The 15,273-nt window shown below is 33.4% G+C and overlaps 1 protein-coding gene across 2 annotated transcripts in view; it reads right to left on the bottom strand.

Moving 5' to 3' along the window:
- The window catches only part of VPS13A (vacuolar protein sorting 13 homolog A), a 276,506-nt gene that overhangs the window by 41,493 nt on the left and 219,740 nt on the right, over positions 1-15,273 (bottom strand). For both annotated transcript variants that reach the window (XR_011567943.1, XM_070794243.1), the window contains exons 55-67: positions 14,124-14,277; positions 13,440-13,586; positions 13,170-13,251; positions 11,466-11,535; positions 10,471-10,576; positions 7,974-8,087; positions 6,514-6,659; positions 5,073-5,154; positions 3,403-3,516; positions 2,234-2,309; positions 1,983-2,146; positions 1,631-1,676; positions 1,405-1,528 (exon numbers count right to left, since the gene is read on the bottom strand). Coding sequence is in view for 1 of the 2 variants with exons in the window: in XM_070794243.1 (XP_070650344.1) it covers positions 1,405-1,528; positions 1,631-1,676; positions 1,983-2,146; positions 2,234-2,309; positions 3,403-3,516; positions 5,073-5,154; positions 6,514-6,659; positions 7,974-8,087; positions 10,471-10,576; positions 11,466-11,535; positions 13,170-13,251; positions 13,440-13,586; positions 14,124-14,277 (1,425 nt within the window). In the remaining variant the exon portion in view is untranslated. The remainder of the gene's footprint in view (positions 1-1,404; positions 1,529-1,630; positions 1,677-1,982; positions 2,147-2,233; positions 2,310-3,402; positions 3,517-5,072; positions 5,155-6,513; positions 6,660-7,973; positions 8,088-10,470; positions 10,577-11,465; positions 11,536-13,169; positions 13,252-13,439; positions 13,587-14,123; positions 14,278-15,273) is intronic.

Below are 15,273 nucleotides of genomic sequence, written 5' to 3'. Positions count from 1 at the left end.
TTGAGTGCAGCACTTTCACAGCATCATCTTTCAGGATTTGGAATAGCTCAACTGGAATTCCATCACCTCCACTAGCTTTGTTCGTAGTGATGCTTTCTAAGGCCCACTTGACTTCACATTCCAGGATGTCTGGCTCTAGCTGAGTGATCACACCATCGTGATTATCTTGGTCGTGAAGATCTTTTTTGTACAGTTCTTCTGTGTATTCTTGTTATCTCTTCTTAATATCTTCTGCTTCTGTTAGGTCCATACCATTTCTGTCCTTTATCGAGCCCATCTTTGCATGAAATGTTCCTTTGGTATCTCTGATTTTCTTGAAGAGATCCCTAGTCTTTCCTATTCTGTTGTTTTCCTCTATTTCTTTGCATTGATCACTGAAGAAGGCTTTCTTATCTCTTCTTGCTATTCTTTGGAACTCTGCATTCAGATGTTTATATCTTTCCTTTTCTCCTTTGCTTTTCGCTTCTCTTCTTTTCACAGCTATTTGTAAGGCCTCCCCAGACAGCCATTTTGCTTTTTTGCATTTCTTTTCCATGGGGATGGTCTTGATCCCTGTCTCCTGTACAATGTCATGAATCTCATCTGATGACTATGATTCAATAATTATATTTGTGAAACCAAAGTTATAGGCAGAAGAAACTGAGGCTTTTTTCTAATCTTAACTTTAAACTAAAACAGTAAATACTGAATCATGGTAATAGTATGAAATATTGACTTAAAAGGAGCAGCTCACTTAATGACAATGATTATTCCTATAGAACAGAACGTGAAAGATAATACAAAAGAAAAAAGATCAGGGAGATATTCACCCATTAACTATGTAAGTTAGGTTTTAAGTTAAATTCATTAGCATGAATTTAATAAATTGTTTTATATTACAAACTTGTAGAATATAGGCAGCAATAATGTAACTACTAAATTTTAGTCTTATAATAAATTTAATTTGGAGGAAAAAAGAACATGTTTTAAAATTATTTGCACAAGTGAAGAGAAACAGAAAAGATGTAATAGTTCACAGCAAATTAAATCATAAAAAAGGTATGAACACAAGCTGAGTTTGCATGAGGAATATAAAAAGTCATTCTTTATTTCTCAGAAAAGGAATTAGAGTATTACATTTGCTAATTTTATAACTAATGTATAGAATTACATTATTGTAAAGTATTTCAATCAAAGTAAGTAAAAAGCTGAATTTGCCAAACCTTTCCTCCCAAGGCTGCTGGGAATGAACGATGAATAAAGCAGAACTGAAGCTGAAATGATGCAATGCAAAAAAGTATCAAAAGCAATTAGGAAGATCAGATCCAACTTACTGTTATTATTGGGTTCATAGTTAAGTGCCTTGGGTCAAACAGATTTACCTCATTTCTCTTGGTTGAAGCATTTTACATCAGGAGAATTTACCTTTTTATTCCCTGAAATGTACTGCTAGCCATGTCTATGATGCCTCCAGTTGGCCTTGTCACTGCTCCAACTAAACCTTTCCCAACACCTTTAAAGAAACCAGTTGCTCCTTCTTTCTGAGCTCCTGGAAAGAAAAAAGACAAGAGTTTTTGACAACTGGATTAAGAATGAAAATGGAATTAATTCATGAAATATATATATCACCCAAAAGAATTATTATACTCACCTTTGATTGGTTTTGTAACAATTCCTGTTATGCCACTTACAAAACCCTAGAGGAAAAGCACAAATGAAAATTTACAATAATTTGATGTGATATTTTGAAGAACCAAGTCTGGCTTACAAAAGAAATGCAGAATTCTGCTTTCTAGATGCCACAAGAATTAATGTATTTCCTACATATTCTATTTAAACAGAGTATTTTGAAGGCTACTGACATTTTTTTATATATGACAACCCACTGCTCCTCTAACATCCAAATAATATTTGAGTGAATGCAAGTTTTCTATTTCCTTTCTCATAGAATGTGGCTTTAAAAGATATTCCTCAAATGTTCACAACTATGGGAAATTTCTTACAGAAACTAGGCCTTTTCCTCCACGAGTGATGCCTTCCCTAAGACCAGCTGGTTGCTTATTCATGGCTTCTCTTCTCTTCTGTTGGTAGTCTTCATCCATAGTCATAGCTGCCACCCCTTTAGCCATAGCACTGGTGATTTTGGAGGCAGCACCAGCTAGTCCACCTGGCAAAAGTATAACACTTTTAGTAAAAACCAAACATATCCTTACTTTCTAGCATAATGATCCTTGGTGGGCATTCTGTTTCTTACCAACAGCTCCACCAACTAGTGCTTTCAGTCCTAGTGCCATTCCTTCCACAAACTCTTCAGGACCCTGGATGGCTCCCTAAAGGGTCAAAATATAACAACAGTAAATAAAGTTACTGTTACTTTTAAAGGTAAATTTTTAAAAAAATATACAAGGAAGGCAGTAGTGACAAAAAGAATAAAGATGTCCTAGAGAAGTGACATCAGAAGAAAACTTCACATTAACAGAATTCTCAGATATTTCATGACTTTTGAAGTACAAAGGATAAAGTGCTGGAAGTTGATCCAAACTTAGAAAGAAATATGGCTATTCACCAAAGTGTACAAAAGGCTTACATGGATTATAAGCTACATATGAGAAGGTAACCACAAACTACTCTTGAAAAATTTTCAGAAAAAGAAATAAAAACACTTTAATTCTTAGTATTTCTAATGTTTTAGGTTACAGTGTACAAAATAAATATCAAATGTATTTTAGTTTTCATTATCCTCTATGTTTAAAAGTCAAAGTGGGAGAGTTTTGAATGTTTTGACAGGAATTTTTAAGGGACATAGACCAATCATAATTTCTGCCACTGAATATCAAGATTGCTTCGCACACTGTCAGCTTACATGGTTATTTTTACTGTCCCATACCACTGTGCAAAGCAAGACTGCATGTCCATGGGAATCTTGATTCTACTATAGTGTAAACTTTATCCACTTTTAATATTCCAACAGATCACTTAAAATTTGGTATTTCTTAGTAAAGTCTTAAGTTTTGAAGGAAAAGGTAAACATTTCCTCCAAGATTTTGCAAAACCTCTTACCATTGCTTCAAAATAATGTCCTTTTGTTGTTTTCAAAAATCTATTTACACCTACAACTCAAGTTAACGATTGGGGTGCATTATTCTCACTATTTTTAATTGAAGTATAGTTCATTTACAATGTTGTGTTGGTTACCAGTATACACTAAAGTGATTCAGTTATACATATTTGTGTGTGTGTGTATATACTTCTTCATACTCTTCCCATTATGGTTTTTTACAGGATATTGAATATACTTCCCTGTGATATATACATTAGGAACTTGTTGATCATCTGTTTTATATATAGCAACTTCTATCTGCTAATGGAATGAATTATTTATTCAAAAGGATTAGTGTCATGTATTGTACAAGATTATATTACCTGGTAAGGTTCATAAAAAAATGCTTCTACACCTTCAGAAAATTCTCTTATCAAGCCAAAGGGATTTCCCAAAACATCAAGTCCAAGAATGAGTACGTACATCTGTTTAATGGCCTAAAAATGAAATATAAACATTAGTCAAATCAGATAATCAGAGTTAATATTTTTTTCCTTACATTTAGTACACGTATCTAGTTTTTTTTTCAGGCTAACATTCTCACCAGCAATTTCAAACTATCCCATATCACCTTATTCATCACTAGTCTTAGTTTAAAAAAGCAATTTGGTATTAGAATATGAGAAATAATATGACCTATTTACATAGAGTTTTGGAATATTCAAAATACTTTTACAACTATGTGCGACAGTTGTTATTACTGCCACCATTTTATAAACTACAGAAGCACACAGGTCAAATGATGCTGAGTCATATAGACAGTAAAACTGAGATCCAAACCCAGATTTCTTTCTTTTTTTTAAAAAAAAATATTTATTTTAATTGGAGGCTAATTAATTTACAGTACTGTAGTGGTTTTTGCCACACATTGACATGAATCAGCCACAGGTGTACATCTGTCCCCCTGTCCCAAACCCCCCTCCCTCCTCATCCCATCCCCCTGGGTTGTCCCAGTGTACTGGTTTTGACTGCCCTGTTTCATGCATCAAACTTGGACTGGTCATCTATTTCACATATGGCAATACACATGTTTCAATGCTATTCTCTCAAATCATCCCACCCTTGCCTTCTCCCACAGAGTTCAAAAGTCTGTTCTCTGCATCTGTGTCTCTTTTGCTGTCTTGCATAAGGGTCATGCTTACTATCTTTCTAAATTCCATATATATGCATTAATATACTGTATTGGTGTTTTTCTTTCTGACTTACTTCACTCTGTATAATAGGTGCCAGTTTAATCCACCTCATTAGAACTGACTCAAATGCGTTCCTTTTTATAGCTGAGTAATATTCCATTGTGTATATGTACCACAACTTTCTTATCCATTCATCTGCCAATGGACATCTAAGTTGCTTCCATATCCTACCTATTGTAAACAGTGCTGCGATGAACACTGGGGCTCAGTTCTGGTTCTCTTGGTGTGTATTCCCAGCAGTGGGATTGCTGAGACATATGGCAGTTCTATTTCCAGTTTTTTAAGGAATCTCCACACTGTTCTCCATAATGTAAACCCAGATTTCTTAAGTCATGCTCAGTGATCTGTCCACCATACAACAGTTATCCTAATGCTCTGTAAGTTATACCATAAAATATAGGACTCCTTAGAGATGGAGAAAAATCCAATAAATATCTAGCTTGACTAAATAACTTAATTACATTAAAAATATCCTGTGTTCAGTTACTTACTGATAAATAGTTCCCCTTGACCTATTTTTTTTTAAGTAAGTGAAGTGAGTTACTCAGTTAATTACCATTTAAAGATTTATATCTAGTTCACACTGATCCAGGAAGATTTCTGTCAAAGACTAAAAGTAAAGGTAAAATCTGAAATGGTAGTAGGGCTTAATTTCTTTCCACAACCCTGAGGAGAAAAACCAAGTTCTAAAATTTTGAAAATGGCTATTCATTTACTTGCCAAATCTAAATTATATATTACATATGTGGTTTCACTATTTTATATCAGTCTGTCCCTCTGTAAAATAATCTCAGACAAACCTGCTTTGAATAGTGTCTTATTACTTCAGACTGTAGTTCAGCTGTTGTATGGAACTGATAATTGAGTTCAAAAAATGCTAGCCTAAAAAGAAAACACAACAAAAAACATAAAAATGCATATGGGTCTCACTCATGAACATGAACTGCACTTCTCAATTCTGTCCTACTGTGACCTACACATAAAATGCTTGATTCACTGAGACAAATAGAACAAGAATGGCCAGGATTCAATTGTTGCAGGTTTTCCCTGATTAGCTGACAGCTGAAGAATCACCCTAAGTTTGTATGTGTGTCCTCTGTCACGTCCAGCTCTTTGCAACTCCATGGACTATGGCCCACCAGACTCCTCTATTTGTGGGATTTTTCTATCAAGAATACTAGCAGGTTGCCATTTCCTCCTCCAGAGGATCTTCCCAACCCAGAGATCAAACCCACATCTCCTCCCTAGGCAGAGGGATTCTTTATCACTGAGCCACATGGGAGCCCTCACCATCATTTTATTTATAACCTGTTCACAGCATATACCTGGATCCACTAGTTGGGAAGTTTTATGCTAAGGCTATAGTCCATGGGGTCACAAAGAGTTGGACATAATTGAGTGACTGACACTTCCTTTCTTTCATGCTAAGGATAGGACAGCAGCAAGATTAGAAATCTCATCCAATTTTTCATGTCTGCAAATCTATGTTTTTTACTTTGACTATTTCCTTTTATCTAGATTTACAGTTACCACTTTGGACTCACTGATTCTTACTACTATTCTTTTTTTTTTTTTTTCTTTAGTTTTTTTCTTGATTCTTACTACTATTCTTAATAACAGTTCTAGGTGCTATCTGCAAAGGTCATTCTCATCTACAGACTCCACTCAGACTCTGAGTCTCTGGTCAGATACTTCAATAGCTTACATTATGACACATTAAAGTATAAATTCTTGACTGTACCATTTAAACAGATTCCTTCATTTCTGCTATCATAGTATTCATTTTCTCCTAGTTACATATGCTTTAAAGAGTCTTGATACCATAGGCCTTAAAGTAGCATCTTTAAAAGCACTACACATCACATCTTTGAGTATATACATCTTCTTAGGGATCCTTGCCTAAGTAAAAAAGGTATTGCATAACACATAAACTTGCACAGCCTCTTTTTTTCTTTTTTCAACCATGCCATATGGTGTATGGAATCTCTGGACCAGGATTCAAACCCTCTCCCCCTACAGTAGGAGCTTGGAGTTTTAACCACTGGACAACCAGGGAAGTCTCTGTCCCTCTGTATTAAGGAAATTTTTTAATAATTACTCTGCTATTTAATAGTTAAGGCAATATATTAAATTATATTTAGCCTTTGATCTGGAATTTACATACTTTTTTACTTACAAAATTTTAAAGTAAATATAAAAATGGGCTTTTTGTCAATTTATAGATTTGAATTATAAACATACTTAAAAACTACATCTTGTACATCTGTGAGAGTGGCACCAATACTCTTCAGCAAAAGATGTAAAGAACGAATTGCCATCAGTCCTTCATGCTGTTCTGAATCTTTCGGTTCTTCACCACCTGAACTCAGTGAAACACTTAAATGCAACTAAAGAAATAAACAGATAAATATTTAAATCACTTTCTTCATAATAACTCTTAAAATTCAATCTCATTCTAAATTTACTATACCATACATAAGATTTCAAATAACCTAGATATTAATTTTGATATAATTAATAAGTGGAATGTTAAAGGAATTTAAAATCTAAACAGCACCTTTAAAAATTTTAAATCCAACAATGTAATGTATGTTATTTAGCTCAATCCAATTCTTTTGGTAAACCTAGGAAAATATTAATCTTTATAAATTTTTAGTAACAGTAACAATCTAGAAGTTGAAGTTGTGGAAAATAACTCAAATATCTCCAAAATTTCTCCAAGTTGAATGTTTCAACTATTAGAATTAAGTTATCATGGTGAAAGAAAGTGAAGTAGCTCAGTCATGTCCAACTCTTTGTGACCCCATGGGCTGTAGCCTACCAGGCTCTTCTGTCCATGGAATTTTCCAGGCAAGAGTACTGGAGTGGGTTGCCATTTCCTTCTCCAGGGGATCTTCCCAAACCATGGATCGAACCTGGGTCTCCCGCATTGCAGGCAGACGCTTTACCATCTGAGCCACCAGGGAAGCATGGTGAAGCCAGTTAAAAACATTTTTATATTATATGCATGTGTGTGTGTGTGTGTGTGTGTGTGTGTGTATACATATATATAGAAGTCACTCAGTTGTGTTTGACAATGTGATCCCATGGACTGTAGCCCACCAGGCTCCTCTTTCCATGGGATTTCTCCGGGCAAGAATACTGGAGTGGATTACCATTCCCTTCTCCAGAGGATCTTCTGGCCCAGGGATCAAACCTCGGTTTCCTGCATTGCAGGCAGATTCTTTAGTCTTTCAGCTACAGAGAAGATCAGCATGGTGTACACAGTTATACAGCAATTTTCTTCAGATATTATGCAACTCATAGAAATTTTATGTTAAGAACTTACTTTTAGTTCTGTTCAATCTTCAGTTTTTAAATCAAGGTTATTTTATAAAATTATTTGAAACTTTAATATCATATATAAAAGTTTGAAAATTATCAGTCAACACTTTAATAGATAGTAAATGAACATAATGTTAGGTCAAATGTAAACATATAAACAAATACTATAGGTGGCTTTCACATATAAAAGAGTATAAAAATAAATAAAAATTAAAAGTATCATTCCTTTCTAACTTATATTTGAATGGTGAAGTTGCAGAACTTATATACTATCAAAGAACAGAACTGAAATGCTATATTCCCCAAAACTGATCAAATCAATTTGCTATTAACTAGATTACCAAGGATAATAAAAATGACTTTTATTTTCCCCCTACCTTGATAGGAGATATATGAAAGTATTCATAGAGACTGACTTGTGATGAATCTACTAATGAGACTATTTTATATTCTTCTTGGAAAGCTTCTATGTCTTTATGAAAAAGCTCAACCTATAAAGGGACATAAAATATTAAAAACTTAAGGAATATATCTGTGTTAAGTATTAAGCCAATACATTTGCAATGGAAAAAACAAAAATGAGATTATGATAACAATTTTGTTCACAATACTATAAAAAGAATAAAATACTCAAATTTAGCAAAAAGAAGTATAAAACGTATACTCAAATGATAAAAACTCTCTTGAAAGAAAATGAAGATCTACATAAATGGAAAACATCCCATGTTCAAGGGTTGGAAGACTTAATACTGTTAAGATGGCACCTCTTCCAAGTTGATCTGTACATCCAATGTAATCACTATCAGAACCCTACATGACTTCTCTGAAGAAGGCAAGCTGATTCTACAATTCATATGGAACTGCAAAGGGATCCAAAATAGCCAAAACAATCTTGAAAAAGAACTAAATACCAATATTCATACTTCTCAATTTCACAATTTACTGACATCAGACTCTTAATTATACCATATACAAAAATTAACTCAATATGAATGAAACACCTAATTTTAAGAACTTAAAGTTTAAAATGCTTAGAACACAGGGCTAAATCTTTTAACTTTGGATTTGGCAAAGGAGTCTTAGAAATGACACCAAATACATGAGCAACAAAAGAAAAAATATTTTGGACTTCAGTAACATCAAAAGCTTCTGTGCTTCAAAAGACAAATAGAAAGTGAAACACAACATAAAGAATTAGAGAAGATATTTGCAAATCATATATCAGACATGGATGGGGCTTGCATTCAAAATACATAAAGAACTTTTACAATTCAATTAAAAAACAAACCCATTAAATAACAGGCAAAAAATTTGAGCAGACATTTCTCCATAGCAGATATGCAAGCAGTCAATTAACAAATTACCAAATCAAAAGTATCCAACATAATTACTCATTAGATAAATGCAAATCAAAACCACAGTGATATATACTACTTCACACCTACTAGGACAGCTTGAATTAAAAGGACAGACAATTACAAGTATTAGTGAGATCTGATGAAATCAGAATCTTCATATATTCTGCTGAAGAGTATAAAATGATGCAGTAACTATGGACAACTGTCTAGAAGTCTTGAAATTATTAAACAGAGCTACCAACTTCCTAGCAATTTCACTCCTAGGTAAATACCCAAGAGAACTGAAAACATATGTCCACATAAAAACTTGTACAAAAATACTCACAGCACCATTATTCATAATAGCCAAATTGTACAAACAACCCTAATGTCTACTAACTGATGAATGGATAAACAAAATGTGGTGTATCTATACAGCCGAATATTACTTGGCCATAAAAAGGAATCTGATACATGCTACAACATGGATGAACCTCAAAAGCATTATGCTAAATCAAAGGAAATACATCAAAGGACACTATATAGTGTATGATTCCATTTATACTAAATATCTATAATAAGAAAATCCATAGAAAGTACATTAGTGTTTGCATAAGGCTAAGGCAGTTTTCTTTCAGGGGTGAAGAAAATGTTCTAGAATCAGTGGTGATGGTTGCATAATTCTGAATATACTAAAAACTACTACACAATTTAATTGGGTAAAATGTATAGTATGTGAACTATAGCTCAATGAACTGTTATTAAAAGGAAAAAAGGTATAATTTCCTTGTCTTTATCTGTGTACAACTGACCCTTGAACAACAGAGATTTGAAGTACAAGGATCTACTTATACATGTTCCCTTCCCCCCACCCCATGCTAAATACTACGGTACTATACAATCCTCAGTTGTGTGACTCCTTGGATGCAGACCCTTGGATACGGAGGAACTAGGTGTGCACAGGGCCAAATATACATTATACACAGATTTTCAACTGAGAACAGGGTTGGTGCCCATCACCCCCACATTGTTCAAAGGTAAACTGTAGTTTGTTTTATCTTCAAAATTCTTTCTAAAAGAACAGCTGAAAAATAAAACATCTCTTATCCACCTAACAATTGTAATTTTATCATCTATCAGTTACAAAGAACATATTATATTTATTTTCCTTATCTCTTTTCTCATCAAATATCCTGATCATATCCAAATTTCTAAATTATCAATCAACACAAAAGTAACACAGGAAAATAAAATAGGAAGAAATAAGTGATGTAAACATGACTGATTATCCTCTTCCTCTTTTACTGGTTTAAAACTTTTCCTCTTATTTGTTACCTTATCTTCAGAAGGTTAGCTGTCTTGCTTCCAACTTCTATCATTTGAGTATGTGATTTCCACCAACGTAGAACCATGGTAGCAGAATAAAATTTTTTTAATTTTTAAAAACATGTTAATACATTTAAGAATGTATAATGTTATCATTGTTTTCTAAAGTCCCCCTCTTTCCCTAAATCAATGCTACTATTTTAAGTCTCACCTCTGTTTTTTCAGTGACTTCAGCTGGTGTCATAAGTTCTGATACAGCATAGACAAATCCAAGATCTAACCTGAGATCCATTTCTTGGATCAACACTTTGAAATACCTATAAATAGCAAGGTAAAACATTTTAAGGTAAAACAAGGTAAAACATTTAAAAATTATCGATTAACTGAATTAACAAAATTATAAAAGAAAAAATATAAGACATATATTAAAACATTGACACTTAAGACTTTCTAGGTGAATGAATTAAAAACATAATGGCAACACTGTTCATAATAGAAACAAACTCAAAATGTGACAATGCCTACAAAGAAAAAATTGATAAGTAAACTGGCACAAAGTAACACAAGGAAATATGACATACAAGTGATAATAAATAAACTCTAGCTATATACAACAAAATAAATTAATTTTAGTAAAAATTTGAATAGAAAAAGCAAGCCCAAGGCATATATTTACAGTTCGAAAAAAATTTAATTAGCACAACTTTTGGCAAAGTAAGAAGCATAATGTTTAGCTACACATAAATAATAAACCAGTATTTTTAAAAGGGAATAAAAACAGTATTTATCTTGGTGATAGGGTGGAGGAAACAAGAAATATGGGAGTGATACGTAGATGGATGCTTCTGTCACTGTTCTGTTTTTTGAAATGGGTGGTGACTGAATTTGAATATACTATTTTCTTTCTTGTTTATAAAACAGTATGCAGTAATGATAGACAACAGAGAAAACAAATAAAAAAGAAAGTAATAAAATACACATAATTCAGAAATGACTATTATTAATATCTATGTATAATTCATTTGAAGCCTTCTGACTTCTCAAGATTATGAAATAATTGATTTTTTCTGTGACCTTTCTAATTTAACATTTTACTCTTAAATCTTTGACTCATCTAAAATTTATTTAAGAGTACAATTAGCTCACATATTTAAACAAAACACTGTGCTTTAAATGTACACAAAATAAACATATTAAGACACTTACTTAATACGTGATATCTGCGAATGTCCTGCAGATCTCATGACAATACTGACATCAGTAAAGGGTTTCGGTGCTGTAAAGGTTAACAAATATGATTAATCTAATGATGCTTTAAACAAAAGATAAGCATTTTCTTGTAATTTAATACACACCACAATGGACACTTAAATTATGTATTAAATCATAAGTATGAATTAAAATTACTGATATTTGTAAGATCTACCACAGTCTTAATTTCAGACTGCAGGATTGTTTTTTTTAATTATCTGTATTCACTTTTAGGTTAACTGAACCTTTTTTTTTTTTATTTTTTTTATTTTTAAACTTTACAATATTGTATTAGTTTTGCCAAATATCGAAATGAATCCGCCACGGGTATACCTGTGTTCCCCATCCTGAACCCTCCTCCCTCCTCCCTCCCCATACCCTCCCTCTGGGTCGTCCCAGTGCACCAGCCCCAAGCATCCAGTATCATGCATCGAACCTGGACTGGCGACTCGTTTCATACATGATATTATACATGTTTCAATGCCATTCTCCCAAATCTCCCCACCCTCTCCCTCTCCCACAGAGTCCATAAGACTGATCTATACATCAGTGTCTCTTTTGCTGTCTCGTACACAGGGTTATTGTTACCATGTTTCTAAATTCCATATATATGCGTTAGTATACTGTATTGGTGTTTTTCTTTCTGGCTTACTTCACTCTGTATAATAGGTTCCAGTTTCATCCATCTCATTAGAACTGATTCAAATGTATTCTTTTTAATGGCGGAGTAATACTCCATTGTGTACATGTACCACAGCTTTCTTATCCATTCGTCTGCTGATGGGCATCTAGGTTGCTTCCATGTCCTGGCTATTATAAAGAGTGCTGCGATGAACATTGGGGTACACGTGTCTCTTTCCCTTCTGGTTTCCTCAGTGTGTATGCCCAGCAGTGGGATTGCTGGATCATAAGGCAGTTCTATTTCCAGTTTTTTAAGGAATCTCCACACTGTTCTCCATAGTGGCTGTACTAGTTTGCATTCCCACCAACAGTGTAAGAGAGTTCCCTTTTCTCCACACCCTCTCCAGCATTTATTGCTTGTAGACTTTTGGATCGCAGCCATTCTGACTGGCGTGAAATGGTACCTCATAGTGGTTTTGATTTGCATTTCTCTGATAATGAGTGATGTTGAGCATCTTTTCATGTGTTTGTTAGCCATCTGTATGTCTTCTTTGGAGAAATGTCTATTTAGTTCTTTGGCCCATTTTTTGATTGGGTCATTTATTTTTCTGGAGTTGAGCTGTAGGAGTTGCTTGTATATTTTTGAGATTTTAACTGAACCTTTAAATCAGTGATTTTAAACCAGAAGTATACATTAGAATCATCAGGACAACTTTGTGAAAATAGACTTCACAGTCTTATTCCTTTATTTAAAGGTTCTAGTGGCTTTTAAATTAGGAATTTACAAACTTGTAATCTTTTAAAGAAATTAATGTCTCTAAAAATTATATATACATTTCTAATCAATCTTTTCTTCAGTATTCACTCAGTTTTATTGAAATTAGTTGAGTACTTCCTGGTCTTTTTTCAAGCCATTGAATTTTCCAATGATCCTATAGAAACTAAACTTGAGAAGGGTTTCACTTCATACTTTTATAGTAAAATAAATCAAATAGCTAATACAACCATTTTTATGGCAATCTAAAAATAGAAACAAACCTGAATCCAAGGTGACGGACTTGGGCGGTTTAATGGGATAAAACACGAATGGAAATATAGCACCATGTATTTGGTTTTGGATCTAAGAAACAAAAAGGTCAGTATATTAATATGTTAATTATAGAATCTGACTAGAATAACAAAATTTAAGAAGTAGAAGGCATCAAACACTCTAGTCCAACAAACTACAGACAAAACAGACTGTGGGAATACATTTATTGTATTTCCATATTTCTTTAGAATATGATTTGAATATCTTTTCAAACTTACCTGTATTCTATAAATTTGAATTCTAAACGATGACTGATGTGCAGATGTGCTATATTCTACTTTTAATGCTGGAAGATAATTTCTTCTTATAGCTATTACATGTGGCTGCAGAATTTTCATGTTAGAAGCACCAGGTGTGAAGCGAACCTGAAAAATATGCCCACCGCCCCCAACAAAAAAAACCCCACAGAATTTCTCTTTATTAATTGACTAAAGTTAGAAATCTGTACCAAAAAACTTTTATGATAATATTAATTTAAATAGTAGGCTAAATATTTGATAAGATTTGGATTGAGATCTTTATATCCCATACACATGCAACTCACAAATATTCATATAATATTCACAAAATATTCATATACCCCTGGTAACTTGATTTTATCACTTTTTATATAATTTTTTTTACTTTATTTTTTTAACTTTTACTTCACTAAAATTCATCAAAAAATAAAGCAATATAAGAAAAATAACTTTAAAAATAAAGCAAAACAACTTAGATCATCAGCACTTAAAAAAGTCTGAATCTTAAGACAGAGAACTATTCCTTTAAAATATTCTATATAAAGTACGTATAAGATTCATTGTTTTGTAAGCAAACTTGTCTTTCCTTAAAAACGAACTCATGGTTCATCTAATTACAACAGATAGAAATTAAAACTTCATATCAGTACTTAAAAATATTACCAGAATGTTGGTGTCCAACTCAATAACCTTATCTTCTGACGGTGAAGATTCAACATATTCCTTAAATTCCTTCTCTAACTTCTCAGTGTGCTTTACACTCATTGGCTTCCATCTTGCCTTCTTCCTGGGCTTTGTCTCCCAAACCACATCAGAACTTATATATGAAAGCAAAAATCATGGTACTAATTTATAAACAGTTTCGTTTTAACTGGTTTATTACATGAATTACAAAACCGTCAGTGAATTTTTGCATATCTCTAGTTGTAAGCAAGCACATTTTAAGTTTAAAAACATGAATTCATTCAACCAATACTTATTAAACTCTTATTCAGGCACTATACTAGGTGGCAGCAATATTATTAGGGAAAGTTTCTGCCATTTTGGAACCTTCTTTTACCTGAGGAGAGACAGACTGACACTAAACAGTAAATTAGCATATTTCAATATATTAGGAGGTAAACATGGCTTTTGAAAGAAGAAAAAGCAGATAGGTTAAGGAGGATCTAGAGTACTGGGATATGCAAAGTGGTGGGGGTTGCAGTATCAAAACAGAATGGTCATTGGAGGTGTCATTAAGAAGGTGAGATTTCAACAGCCTGAAAGAAGATGGGGTAGTTATCCAGCGGACATTTCAGGTAGAGAGACAAGCTAGAGCAAAGACTACAAAGCAGAGCATGCCATAGCACAGGAAAAGCAAGGGGGCTTGGCATGCTTGGAATACATTAAGAGTAGAAGATGAAGTAAGATAGATAATGAGAGGCAAAACAATGTAAAGCCTTGAGGATATGGTAAAGACTGAGTTTTATTCTGAGATGAGAACCCATTGAATGATTATGAGAAGATAATCAGCAATATGATCTGACTTAAGGTTTAAGAATAAACTGTGTGATGGGATGGGAAGCAAGGGAAAAAAAATAAAGGATGAAGACTAGGACAGGAAAACTTGTTAGGAATGTAATACAGTAAGCTAGGAGAAAAATGGTGATGGTTCTGCCTAGGGTGGTAAGACTGAAGCATTACAAAGTGGTCAGATTCTATGTGTGTTCTGAAGCAAGATCCAAAACAATATTTTCAGATAGATTAGAGGGGGTAAGGGCAAATAAATTAGGGGGTAAGATAAAGAAATCAAAGATGATTCCAAAGATTTTGA

This window comes from Bos indicus, chromosome 8 (assembly GCF_029378745.1).
Source record: "Bos indicus isolate NIAB-ARS_2022 breed Sahiwal x Tharparkar chromosome 8, NIAB-ARS_B.indTharparkar_mat_pri_1.0, whole genome shotgun sequence".
Taxonomy (NCBI): domain Eukaryota; kingdom Metazoa; phylum Chordata; class Mammalia; order Artiodactyla; family Bovidae; genus Bos; species Bos indicus.
The sequence above is the reverse complement of the archived record's forward strand: the minus strand, read 5'-3'. Positions and strand labels throughout refer to the sequence as shown.